This window comes from Desmodus rotundus, chromosome 5 (genome assembly GCF_022682495.2).
Source record: "Desmodus rotundus isolate HL8 chromosome 5, HLdesRot8A.1, whole genome shotgun sequence".
Lineage (NCBI taxonomy): Eukaryota > Metazoa > Chordata > Mammalia > Chiroptera > Phyllostomidae > Desmodus > Desmodus rotundus.
Window position 1 is genome coordinate 22697308 of NC_071391.1, and position 13791 is coordinate 22711098.

A 13791-nucleotide genomic window follows, 5' to 3' on the forward strand; every position below is an offset into this window, starting at 1 on the left:
TGTAGGTTTAGAGATATTTTTGCTCAGCTTTTTTCGACGGGGACTTACTAGCTGTGCTACTAATTTCAACACATTTTCTTCTCTTCACAGCTTCCTTCGGCCTTCCTTGGTTCACTCTTGACGTTGGGTAAATAGAAAGGTGAGTGAAGAGGGGCAGCATTCAGTAGCAGGCAAAGAGGTAGAGCGGTAGGTCTGGGAGCCCTGGATTCATTCTGACACTCAATTCCACATTTCACATCAAAAGAGTGAAGTTAGAAATATTTGAGACCTCCTTGTTACTGGTATTGCATAAATACCAAAGCCATTTTGTGTTTCTGAAGTCAAGAGATGTTAAATCTAAGAGTAGATGTAACATACATAAATCAAAATCAAACTCCCCTCTCGCGGTTAGGATGCATTAGGCAAAGTCTTGCCCGAGTAGGCAGATGGCAGGTGCAGCACTGACCTTGGGCTAAATGCTTGAGGCAGCACTTGGCCTTATTTACATCTGCAGTAGTTGGTTTAAACACAGTGTTTATCCCCGTTTATCTTGGCTATTGCAGAGGTCCCCTCTGAGGGAAGAGGGGTCCCAACCCCACACCAGATGCCCTAGCCCAGGGTTCGAGTGCCAGGGAGAGAAGTCCCTATAAATTCTGGCTGTAAAAACCTGTAGGGATTGTGGCTCAGTGAGACAGATGACTACTGGACTCACAGCAGTTCCTCTTTAAGGGGCCCACGCACGAACTTACTGGGACCCACTCGCTGGGAGCACCAGCACTGAGCAGCAGCTCGGAAGGTGCCAGGGACATATGGGAAGGAACTGAACTGTCTGGCTTTGGGGAGAGGTTTGGAGGGGCAGCTTTTTCCCTGACAGAAGTGTGGGCAGAGTATTATTCCTTTTCTGAGCCCTCCCCTCACAGAACCAGCAGGTGGGCACCATATCTGAGTCTCCATCAACCTAACACTGTTCACCTCATCCCGGTGATTCCCTGAAACCCTGCCCACCCAACTTGCAAACCCACCCAAACCTTTGCTGGTGGCTTTTCCATACAAATGGCCAATCTTGGCTCACAATGAGGATGTTCCTAAGATCTATAAAGCTTCAAAAACTTCAAACAAGAAGCACCTGGCCTCAGCATGCCCTGTACCTCTTGCTAAGTGGCCCCAGACTCAGCACTAGTGGCAGCTGACCTCAGTTCTCAGCTTGCCCTCGCCTAGGCACCTCCAAGCCCACCACAAGGAGCAGCCATCTGCAGATCACTCTGTAGCTCATGCCAGGGGGCCCTGGGCAGACCACATGCAGAGGCTGATCTTGGCCTGCACCTTCCAGGAGGCGCCACAGCCAGTACACCTGGCAGACAGCTTCAGGCCACACCAGACACCACCCAATCACCCCAACGAGCAACACACTCAACACACCCTGCTGAAGCGAACCCTGCTCCATGGGGTCAGCCCCTGCACAGCAGCCAGGACCCTACAGGACACATACTACACAATGCCACGCTACCAAGACTGGGAGATGTGGCAGCTCTACCTAATACATAGAAACAAACACAGGGAGGCTGCCCAAATGAGGGGATGAAGAAACATGCCCCAAATGAAAGAACAGAACAAACTCCAGAAAAGAACTGAACAAAGTGGAGACAAGCAATCTATCAGATGCAGAGTTCAAAATACTGGTTATAAGGATGCTCAAGGAACTTAGGGAAAGAGAAGAGGATAAAATCAGTGATTTGGAAGATAAGGAAGCAGAAAACACCCAATCAGAAAGGCAAAAAGGAAAAAAAAAACAAAAAATGAAGGTAAAGTAAGGAGCCTCTGGGACAACTTCAAGCACACCATGGGCGTGCTAGAAGGAGAGAGGCATCAAGGAATTAAAAACCTATTCGAAAAAATAATGACAGAAAACTCCCCTAACCTGGTAAAGGGAATAGACATACAAGTCCAGGAAGCACAGGGAGTCCAAAACAAGATTAACCCAAAGAAGCCTATACCAAGACACATCATAATTAAAATGCGAAAGGTTAAAGACATAGAATCTTGAAAGCAGCAAGAGAAAAGTAGTTACCTATGAGGGAGCTCCCATTAGACTGTGAGCTGGCTTCTCAAGAGAAACTTCACAGGCCAAAAGAGAGTGGCATAAAATATTCAAGGTAATAAAAAGCAAGGACCTATAACCAAGATTATTCTACCCAGTGAAGTTATCATTTACAATTGAAGAACAGATAAAGAGCTTCCCAGATGAGAAAAAGCTAAAGGAGCTCATCACCACCAAATCGGTATTATAATAGATGTTAAAGGGTCTTCTTTAGGAAGAAGAAAGATAAAAAATATGAATAATAAAATGGCAATAAATACATATCTATCAACAGTTACTTTATTTTTTAAAAGATTTTATTTATTTTTAGAGAGAGAAGAAGAGAAACATCAATGTGTGGTTGCCTCTCATGCTCCACCCCACTGGGGACCTGGCCCACAACCCAGGCACATGCCCAGACTGGGAATCGAACTGGCAACCCTTTGCTTCGCAGTCTGGTGCTCAATCTACTGAGCCACACCAGCCAGGGCATATCAACAACTACTTTAAATGCAAATGGATTAAATTCTCCAATCAAAAGATATCAACTGTAATTGAATAACAATAAAAATTAAAAAAAAAAAAGATATACACCTGGGTAGCTGAACGGATAACAAAACTAGACCCTTACTATGTTGTCTACTAGAGACTCACTTCAGATCAAAAGATGCACACTGACTAAAGGTAAAGAGATGGAAAAAAGATATTTCATGAAAATGAAAACAAAACAAAACAAAAAAATGCTGGGATACCAATACTCATACCAGACAAAACAGACTTAGAGACAAAAGTTACAAGAGACAATGAAGGATTGAACAATTCTGCTTCTGGGTATTATAGGACCCAGCAATTCCACTTCTCGGTATTTATCTGTAGAAACCCAAAACACTAAAATCAAAAAAGATGCCAGCATCCTGGCCAGGTAGCTCAGGTGGTTAGAGAATCGCCCTGATATGCCAAGGTTGTGGGTTCAATCCCCCTGGTCAGGGCACATAGAATTATCAACCAAGGAGGCATAAAGAAGTGGAAGAACAACAAAATCAATCAATCTTTATCTTTCTCCCTCTCTCTCTCATCAATAACTTTTTTAAAAAGACACCTGCATCCACATGTTCACTGAAGCATTATTTGCAAGAGCCAAGATACGGAAGCAACGTAAGTGTCCATCAATAGATGAATGGATAAAGAAGTGGTGCAAATATACAATGAACTATGACTCAGCCATTAAAAAAGAATGAAATCTCGCCATCTGCAACAACATGGATAGCCCTAGAGGGTACTCTGCTGAGTGAAATAAGTCAGAGAAAAACAAATGCCGTATGATTTCACTTATATGTGGAATCTAAAAAACAAAATAAATAAACAAGCAGACCATAAACAGACTCACAGATACAGGGAACATTTTGACAGCTGCCAGACAGGATGGAGGAGGGGGAATAGGCGACAAAGTGAAGGAATTAAGAAGTACAAATTGGTAGTTACAGAACAGTCATGGAGACGTAAAGCACAGCATAGGGAGTATAGTCAGCGTTGTAATAACTGTGTATGCTGTCTGATGGGTACTAGATTTATTGAGGTGATCACTTTATAAATGATATAGATGTCTAATCACTGGGTTGTATACCTGAAACTAATATAATATTGTACATCAATTGTAGATGAAAAATAAAAATATTTTTTTAAAAAACTATAGCCAACATCATACTTAATAGTGAAAGATTGAATGTTTTCCCCCAAGACTGAGACCAAGGCAAGGATGGCCACTCTCCCCATTTCTACTCAGAAATGTACTTGAAGTGCTAGCCAGTGCAGACTGCAAGAAAAAGAAATAAAAGACATCCAGATTTGAAATAAAGCAATATAACTCTTCATAGATAACACAATTTTCTATTTAGAAAAATCCCAAAGATTCTACAAAAGCTACTAGAACTAAGGTGAGTTGAGAAGGGTCACATGATACAAGGTTAATATTCTAACAATCATATTTCTATCTACTCTCAAGGACATTTTTAAAGTACTATTTACTAAAGCATGAAAAACCATGTACAAAATTAATATACTGAAAACCTTAAAATATTAATGAAAGAAAATTAAAAATACCTAAATAAATAGAGAAAGATATGTTCATGGATCAAAAAATTCAATATCGTTAAGATATCATTCTTCTCCAACTGATCTAGATTCAATGCAATTCCAATCAAAATTCCAGCAAGCTTTTTCTATAGAGATTGACAAGGAGATACTAAGATTGATACGGAAAAGCATAAGACACAGAATATCCAAAAAGATGTTGAAAAGTTAAGAAAAAAGGAGGATTCACACTACCTGATTTCAAGACTTACTACAAAGCTAGAGCAGTAGAACTCAACTGCGGGCAATTTCACCTGCCAGGTGACATTTAGCAATATCGAGAGGCATTTTGGTTATTAGAACTGAGGAGGGGTGGAGCTACTTGCATCTGCTGGTCAGAGACCAGGAATGCTGCTAAGCATCCTACAATGCACTGAACAGTCCCCAACAAGAAAGAATTATCCAGCCCCAATAGTAACAGTGCCTGGGATTAAAAACTCTTGAGCTAGAAAAAGGGGCAGGAGGGATAGAAATGTTCTGTATCTGGATTTGTGGTGGTGGATCCATGACTGTACACTTCTGTCAAAACTCATCATGCAGTATACCTGAAAAGGGTTAATTTGCTCTGGCCAGTGTGGCACCATCCTGTAGACCAAACGGTCGCGGGTTCGATTCCCAGCCAGGGCACATACCCAGGCTGCAGGTTTAGTCCTCAGTCAGGGCACATAAGAGAAAGCAACCAATTGATGTTTCTCTCTCACATCAATGTTTCTCTCTCTCTCTCTCTCTCTCTCTCCCCCCTTTCCTCTCTCTCTAAAAGCAGTAAGGAAATGTTCTCAGGTGAGGGGGGAAAAAGTGAATTTTATTGTATATAATTTATACCTTCATAAACTTTACTTTCAGAAAGAAAAAACTGGTAGCTCATGGGTGTGTTCTTTGCAGAGCATGACATTTCAAAAATCTAATCAGTTGGTGACATTTGAAAACAAGATTTTAAATAAAGATCCCACCTTTCTTAAGAAGTAAGAATGTTGGCACCCTGAGCCCCCTTCCCTCCCAGGCTGCAGCTGAGCAACAACAGCCTCTTTGGACAAAAAAGGTACCTTCTGTCTTGCCACATTCCCTCACTTGACCCAATTCATAGAGGTACAATACGGACCTGCCTCTCTACCCCCTGAGTAAGGGTTTCGTGTCCTGGGCTACAGGCCACTTGAGGGAAGGGGCTGAGCCTGGCTTATTCTCCACTAAACCTCCTGTATTGAATGAAAAGTTTGGCCAGGCATATGCCAGGCACTTGATAAATATTGCCAAATAAGTATGACTCCTTGCCACCTTCCCACCAGCTACAATGACTGACATTTACAATTCCCAGGTTGCTAACTGCGCCTTTGGTCCTGGAGTCCCCAAAGAGAGTCATCATCCAAGGCAGTCATCCTGTGACATAGAATAATGTGTCCCTCTGTGTGTTTAGAAATCCCCTGTAATATGTTGTCAAGCAACGAAAATGTTTTAGGGTCATTCCAACTATTCATTTTTGTCTGGAGAAGAGTAGAGTTGTTGTTTGTTTAAAAAAAAAAAAAGAAAAAGAAAGGAGGAAAATCACAATAAGGGTTTGAAGGTTAATGAAAATGAAAAAAAGGAAGCATGCACATTCATTCTGAATATTCTCAGATCATATTCTAGTAATTTAAGCCTTGAGATAAATTAGCTTCTGAGAAATTCTCTGCCAGAACTTCAGTTTCTCTGCGATTCCACGGTGATGTTCAGTTTTAAGGAAGGATGTGGGGCAGGACGGGGACATCTGACTTCTGTTTGATGTCAACATTAAAAGTACAGTGTTTCTGTTCCCCAGATCTTTTCTTTACTTTGTGTGTGGGCTGCGGAAGAAAAGGGAGGCAAGGTTTGGGACATCTCGCAAATATTCTGAAGCACTAATAATTAATATTGAGAGTAAAAAGTGCAAGAATCCCCCCCTATCACTCTGCTTCCTTTTGTAGAAATGACTTTAAGTTGGGTTTTTTTCTGTCTCTTCTTCCTTTCTCTCTTAAACCCACTACAGGAAGACTTTTTTCTTACCCCCATCCAACCTACATTTATTTAGTGACTGTCACTTGCTGCTGAAAGTGGGGTCAGTGAACCGCAGACAGCATTACCCCGTGCTTGTTGGAAATGCAGAGCCTCAGGCCTTGTCCCAGACCCACTGAATCGGCATCTGCATGTTAACAGGAACTTCGAGTGATTTACACCCACAGTAAAGTCTGGAAAGCACTGGGCTAGCACCTAAGTCCCATGAGAATGGGAGCTTATTTTCATTCATTATTGTAACCTCAGAAAGTGGAGGCACTCAAGATATAGTGAATGAATGAATGAATGAACAAATGTACTGAGCACCTGTTTCAAAGGGGACTCCCAGCGGATGGTGTACCAGGTTGGAGAGGGCAACACATCTTGAGTCAAAACTATCTTCCATATATTGTGCTAAGTTAGAGATTCCCTGGTCTCCACAAATCCTTCTTTCAAAATGCAATTAATTCCTCAAATAAGGCAGTCATTCACAACTTACTGTGGATTACTTAAATAAGATAATTATTCTAACATCTAACAGAATCAGCAAAACAGAGGGAATAAGAGTGAAAAGAGGCTGAAAACGTAGTAAGTGCCTACTCTCCGCTGGGCATTGTAACAGGCAAGAGGAAAACAAAGAAAGATAAATCAGGAACTTACAAGTTGGTGGGAGAGGGGAGGACCCTTCAGGGAGAGCGGAAAGGTTGGAGCACCCTGAGAGGAGGGCCTGGGAAAGCCCCAGGATGGTAGAAGTATCCAGGGTTCTCCTCCCTTTAGCAACCTGTGTTCTGGCCACAAAGAGCCCTCTACCTTTCCTCTAACTGAAACGTTGCCATCAATCCTGGCAACACCTACTCATCCTTCATAGCCCCCGCTCTTCCAGAATTACTGTTCCCTCATTTCATTAGATCTGATCACACATATCAGAATTCAAGGGCGCATTTCACCCTCTTCATGAGGGGCTTCTACAAACTGCTATCCTACCCTTACCTCTGTACCCCCTGCCTCAACACAGCACATGGACACAGTAACTGCCACTTTTTCAATTTCTGCCACTTTAGAAGAACACTGGCACTCACGGAGCACTCGGCATGGACCAAGCCCTGTTTTAAACACTTTAGATGTAGGAATTCATTTAATCCTCAAAACAACCCAATTAGATTGGCGTTATTTTTATCCCCATTTTACAGATCAGAGAACTGAGGCCCAGAAAGACAAGGTCACATAAAGGAATGAACACTGTACCTGCATCTATGGGCAGACAGTAAATGTTTACTGACATGAGCTGAATGGATGATCAGTTAAGAAGATGAGGAAGTCAAATTTGAACTTCACCCATGTGCCTGGAGCCCTAGAGGGCAGAGGAAACCAGAGGGTGTCAGAGCTCACTGCTATAAAGAATATTCTTTCCCACACCCATCTCTCACACCCCAAACTGAAGGTATTGCTTATGAGCGAGGGTCCTGTGGAGATGGAAGTTAAGAGAGGAAGTCTGAGGGAGGACGTTCAAGGCAGCAGCCTTTCCTTAAAAGAAAAGAAGGAAACCTGACCGCTCAGGAATATTAAAGCAAAAGAACTTGGGGTGTAGTGGATGGACTTGGGCTAGGAACATACTGCAGGGGCCCCAGGACACAAAGGTTCTGAACGAGTGCTGGAGCATTTTCCAGAAGCAAATCTGCTTTTACCCATTTTTCAACAGGGGCAAATGCCTAGCTTAGCCTTGCTTAGGAAGCAAGGAAGAGCGATGATGCGAAGGACAGGGCTGTAGCAAGCCAGCACTTGCAGCAGGATCTCAGCATCACGGATCTGTTGCCGTGACAGGCAGCACCAACCTGCAGCAACCCTCAGGAAAGTTTCAAAACTGAGTTGTGTTTCGCAAGCCGAAGGTCCAAGAAAAGTGTCATCCATTCTTCTCCTGCCTCCCTCTGGACACTGTCTTCACCCAAACTCCTTAGGATGCCCTGCATTAGGTCCAGGACTCACCTGCCCTGCGGTGAAGCTGCCTCAAGTGGAAATCAGTGAAGAAATGAAAGCAGGTAGTAGGCAAAACAGGGAGCCCAGTGTTAACTCTTCCACGAGAGAGAAACAGGTCATGAAATTGAATCAGGGTGAACACACTGGAAACTGCAGAGCCCAGCGGTAGACTGGATCCACAGGTGAGCTGGGCCACCGGGACCTGTTCTCAGGGTGACCGCGCAAAGAGCACCCAAAAAGTACAGAGGAAGCAACAAGTCACTCCAATGAGAGGGGGAAAGGCAGGCTTTGGGGAACAACATCAACTTTAATGATGTTTTTACCATCACTTTAATCATCTTTCCTAGTGATCTCCATAATCACCACACTAAGAAAAAGAAGAAAAACGACACCCGGCGAAAACCGAAAGATATAGATCAGAAGTCCCCCAAGGCTGGCAGTCTGAAAGAGGAGCCAAGGCAAGTCACAGAGGTTCAGAAGGTCAATGTACAGGGGCCGGAAGGGAGACCAGAAATTCAAAACCAGAGGAAATCATCTGACATCAGGCTGACGAGGGAAGATACACACATCCAAATTTCACATATTACGGGGGGTTGGACAAGTTTTGGTATCTGCACTCAAATGATCATCCCAAAAGTTAACGTCTCGTAAACAGTTCACAAATCTATCGAGGATCTGATTCATTTTAAGTAAAAACTCAGAGTGTGTTTCTGAGCCGATGGCTACTAAGTCATTTACACGAGTCTGGCTTAGGACTTACCTTTTAACCATGAAACCAAATTCACTCACTGAAAACTGCTAGAAGCATAAAAATTGAGGGTGAAAATTCTTCAGGGGCTTTTCTCAGGTCTCAGGCACACGGCCAAAGATTACCAAACTTTGTGACCACTGCAAGCCCAACAGAACATTCCTGGACAGTCACTTGCACACATGGACACCTCATGTCAGTGACCCTTTATATGAATCAAAGGAAAAGGGGCTTCGAATTAAGCTGTTGAAAAGAAGAAATATTTTAAACCTGAAACCCTCTTATCTAAAAGTATGAGCTCCTTCATAATTTAATCTGCTTCGGGGGAGGGGGAAAAAAAACCCAGTTCTCATAGTCCTTGCTAAAACCCACAAAACTATAGGATCATATTAGCTGAAGTGAGAACTACATTCCTTGATGAATGGAATGTACCAAGAGCCCAGAATTTCATCACAAACAAAAGCCTGCCCTTTACAAGTGCCACAGTAGTCGTTCTTATTTCGAAGACAATTGCTGACTGCACAGTGTAAATTTAAAGCACGTTTTGCAGAATAATTCTCCCCAAATAGTTACAACAGATTTCTCAAATCGTCCAAGGAATTGCAGAAATCTATTTCCTGAGGATTCTTGGGAGTCTGAGAGCCAAGGGTCATTACTAACTAACCTCCTGTAAACAGTGGATTTTATTTATACACACACACACACACACACACACACACTTGCTCAGTGCCTGTATTCCTTTGTAACATGCAAGCAATTATTTTAGGTTCTTCTATTCCAAAAGAAAAGGCGTCTCTTGTCAACACAGAGGGGGAAACACTATTTGGTAAGTCCGCATGGTAACTGCCTAAACATCTGGCCATTTCATACAGTTAAAAAAAAGTGGACACCCAACAGGGAACCCCAAATATAGTGGACATCCCCACCCTGAAATGTGTCTTACTACAACATATCCCTTTTAAAGTGTCCTAACCACACCACGTCTTTATCCAAACGAAGCGTGCCTGCGGGACCAGCAGAAAGGACCTGCAACTTGTCCAGAAAAGAAGATGCGAAAGCACCTCTTTTTACTTCTCCGCCCAGCGGTGCCTTCCCCGGAGACACACTGCCGACAGTTCGCCTGCTGGTGCAGCAGCAAAGGGCGGAGAACATCCCAGCGCCGGTGCTGCAAAGACCTCTCCCTCCACTGCCGCCCCGCCAGGTGCCGGCCCTCAAGGGCCGCCCTGCTCCCACAGAAACCTCCCCGAGGGCAAAGCAGCCGCCCAGCGCTTACCCGGGTCGGCCAGGCAGTGCTCAGGAAGGGCCGCCAGCAGCAGGAGTCCCAGCAGCAGCAGCGGCGGCGGCGGCGGCAGCAGCGGTGCTTCCAGGGACGCGGCGGCCCGGGGGGCCAGCGCCGGTCCCGAGCCTCTCACGCCCGGGCTGCACGCCGTTCCCCCGCCGACCCCACCGAGCCCGAGCGTCCCAGGCCGGCCCCTGCGCCTCCGCGCCGCCAGTCCAGTTTCCCGCGGGCCCCGGGGCTTGGCCTCCTGCAGAGCCATGGAGACACTTCACACATCCAGGCCGCTGCCTCGCTCCGCACCGCGCCGGGGAGCCCAGCCTTCGGCGCCCCGGTCCTCACCGGGCATCTCCGGCCACGGCTCCGGCGCTGGAGGGTGGGAGCGCCAGGCGGCGCGACTCGCTCGCTCGTCCTGCCGCGCCGGGGCGGGCTCCGGGAGCCGCGGCTTCAACCGCGCAGGGGCCGGGGCCGCATGGAGCCGCGGTGGGAGCCGGCTGGGGTTCCCACGGTGCTGTCGCTGAGCGCCGGCGCGCCCCGGGCGGCGAGGGTGGGACGGGCGCCGCCTGGGTCCCCTCCCCGGGCAGCTCCTACAGACTGAGGGGTCGAGGCTGCGAGCAGCGGGCGCTGGCGGCTGCAGGGCGCACTCGGGACCCTCCCTCCCACCGCCTGCTCCGGCCTCTGCGCCCCGCTCTGCTCGTTCGCTGGCTCGCGCGGGCTCGGGTTCCGGCTCCGGTTCCCGGGCTGAGAGTGCTACTGCGGCTCAAAGCTGCGCCTCATTGACAAAGAGAGCACGTAGCCACCGGACCCTGCGAGGGAGGCAGAGCGGGCGCGCGCGCGCGCGGCCCGGCTCGAAGCCACTGCGCGCCCCCCGCTCTCGCGCGCCCCGCTGGCCGAGGGCCAGGGAAGGGGACCCCTCGCGGCCGTTCCTGCGCCGCGGAGGTCCGGACAAGGAATGCGGGGTGGGCTTCCCTCCCCATCATTTCCCTGCCGGTCCCCCATCTAGAGGAGGGGAGATGGGCAGGAGAGGCCGTCGGGTCCCAAAAAGAGAGGTAAGTGGTCATGGTCAACGTGCTGAAGAGGCCAGAAAGGTCTTCAGCCCGGATTTTGGAAAGCCCTTTGCAGGTGGGAGGGCGTGCTTTGTGCTGTTTGTTCCCTACTTCTCGGAGAGGCCGGCGAGCACCTGCGTGTCCGGTTTACTTCTGAGGAACTGGGGCAGCGGTGTCTTAGTTGCAATAATATGCTGGATTAAAACACATCATATAAATATTTATTACAGCCACACTATGTGCAAATCAGTGCACTGCGCGTTGGGGAGACCAGGAGAAAGACTTCTCAAAAAAGTCTCTTTCCCCAAATAGGAGAATTAAGCAGTCACTACCCAGTGGGACAGACAGAAGGCGCCAGGAGTCTGCCGAACGGCCTCCTTGCTCTTCTCTTCCCAGGCTAGATGGCCATCAGCAAGTGACCTGGGGCATCAGAGCTACATGCACCCCTCAGTCAATACATATGGAGTGCCCGCTGCTTGCCACCTACTGGACTGAGCCCCGGGGGGTGGACGTAGTGAGAAAAAACCCACGTCCCCCGGCCGGAAGAAGTGCAGACTCTGTCCACTCGACAATGTTACTGACTGCCTAGTATGAGTCAGGCTCTGTTCTAGACACTGAGGGCAACAGCCGCAAACAAAACCTTTGCCCGCCTAGCACTGACAGCCTAGTGGAAACAACACTGGCATGAAACAAGTCATAGGTAACACGTCGGCAGGGATAAACGCTGTGGAGGAAAAAATGAAAATCGGGGATGCAGTGTTTCAGTGTCAAATGGGGCTGAAGGAAGGCCTCACAGAGAAGGTGACGTTTGAGCAAGGGCCTCAAGGAGGTGAGGGCAGGAAGAACATTCCAGATAAAGGAGACAGCAAGGGCAAAACACAAAGGCCGGGCATCCCTGGTGTGCTCAAGGCACAGCAGTGTAGGAAAGAAGTTGACAGCACATTTCACCCATGACACATATCTTTCACATATGAACTTTTCAGAAGTCAAATGTGTCTTTTAATGCATCTAAGGCTTATTGAAATATAGTAATGTCCCAATGGAGTTATTATTTTTTAAGCTTGCTGTTCAATTGAATTAGTTTTGCTGTTTCTAAGGAATTTATGGTCTAGACGAGGCAATAAAAGGACTCAAGTCTGTTTGGGACACTAATGAGAAAACCAGTCTGTGGCTGTGAATCAGGCACCACCACACCACCAGAGGAAAGGTCCTGGCAGCAAAGGGAGTGGCGATCCCAGGCACTGGGTGCTGAGGGCGATGGGGCAGGCTACTGGGGCCAAGTGAGACTGAAGCTGCAGGGCTGGGAAGCAGGGAGGGGCAGGAGAGAAGAGGGCTGAGTGAAGGAGGGGAGGGAACTGGGAAAATGCACGCCAGTGCCCTGTGGCTGCTCGTTTGAAGCCTAGCACTCTATTTGGGAGAGATGAGAGGTAAAGAAGAGAAGGAATGTCGGGGCCCACTTGGAGAAGGCCTTGGACATATTTGGGCTTTTTCCCAAAGGGAAGGAGAGAGGGAAGGAAAGTCAGGAGCACCAATCATGTGCCAGGATTGGTTAGCAGCAGCTGAGGACACGAGGGTGGGCGTGATGAGTGAAAATGTAAACCCTTTAGGATCACAGCCTTCCCCCTCCCCCACCCCGCCCCAGTCCTTTGCTGCATAGACAGGGTCCAGCAGAAGGCTCGCCTGTTGGAGTGCGGTTGGCAGGGTAATAATATGGGTGTGATAATTTATAGTTGTAATTTGAACATTTCACCTAAAATGTCAAATGGTGTGCTTGAGTGTGATACTGTTATTACAGAATTACATGCTTATGATTTTGTAATAAATGAGGGGCGTTATCTGTGCCAGACGCTGTAGACTATGTGGTATTGATAGGACAGAGAGGTGAGCCCCAAACAGGAAGCTGGAGGGGCTGGCTGGATTCATATGGCAAAGACAGACAGTCCCTGGCTTAAGACATGGAAAGATCCAGGAGGGGAAAAAGCTGCAAAAGAAGAGAGGCAAAATTGCCCCACAGCTGTGTTCTCCATGAAAATTCGGAGAGAGTAGAGAGAAATTTTCGGAGCACCTTACCATGGACTTGAGGAAGAACAAGTGTGTATCTTTGAGAGGTTTCTTCTGTGCGGTAAATGGTATCTTCCCTTTAACATTATTTGCCTGACTTAGATGAGATATAAATTACTTTTCAGTGATTTGGGTTGGTACACTGGTGTTTCATTTAATTTTTTCTCTGCAATGAGACTGGCCTCCAGGTCAGACACAATCTTTTTCCTCAAGAGTCCCCAGTCTACTGAGGGGCAGAGATGCAGTGTGACAAGTTGTGAGAATAGTAGGGGTGTGTGGATGAGGGGTGGCCATTTCTGCCTGGAGGAGGGGGAGAGGTGAAAGAAGGTAGCATTTACAGTTGGCGTTGGCTAGGCACAGCAAATGGCAAGGTAGAAAGGCATGGAAGTTTGCAGCATTTTGCAAGTAAAGGTGAGGTACCTGGGGAGAGTGGCAAAGAGGGGACTTGTGGAGATTCTGCTTAGAGGCAGATCTAAGCTGGAGGCAGGTGTGGAGA

The 13791-nt window shown here is 47.0% G+C and overlaps 1 protein-coding gene across 4 annotated transcripts in view; it reads right to left on the bottom strand.

Annotated features, from left to right (window-relative positions):
* Positions 1-10965, bottom strand: part of KIAA1549L (KIAA1549 like) — a 219022-nt gene extending 208057 nt beyond the window's left edge. The window contains exon 1 of one of the 4 annotated variants that reach the window (XM_053924932.1): positions 10186-10965. In XM_053924932.1, the coding sequence (XP_053780907.1) occupies positions 10186-10450 (265 nt within the window). In that variant the 5' untranslated portion in view covers positions 10451-10965. The remainder of the gene's footprint in view (positions 1-10185) is intronic. The other 3 variants (XM_053924931.2, XM_053924933.1, XM_053924934.2) reach the window with 3 other exon arrangements.
* Positions 10966-13791: the final 2826 nt, after the last annotated feature.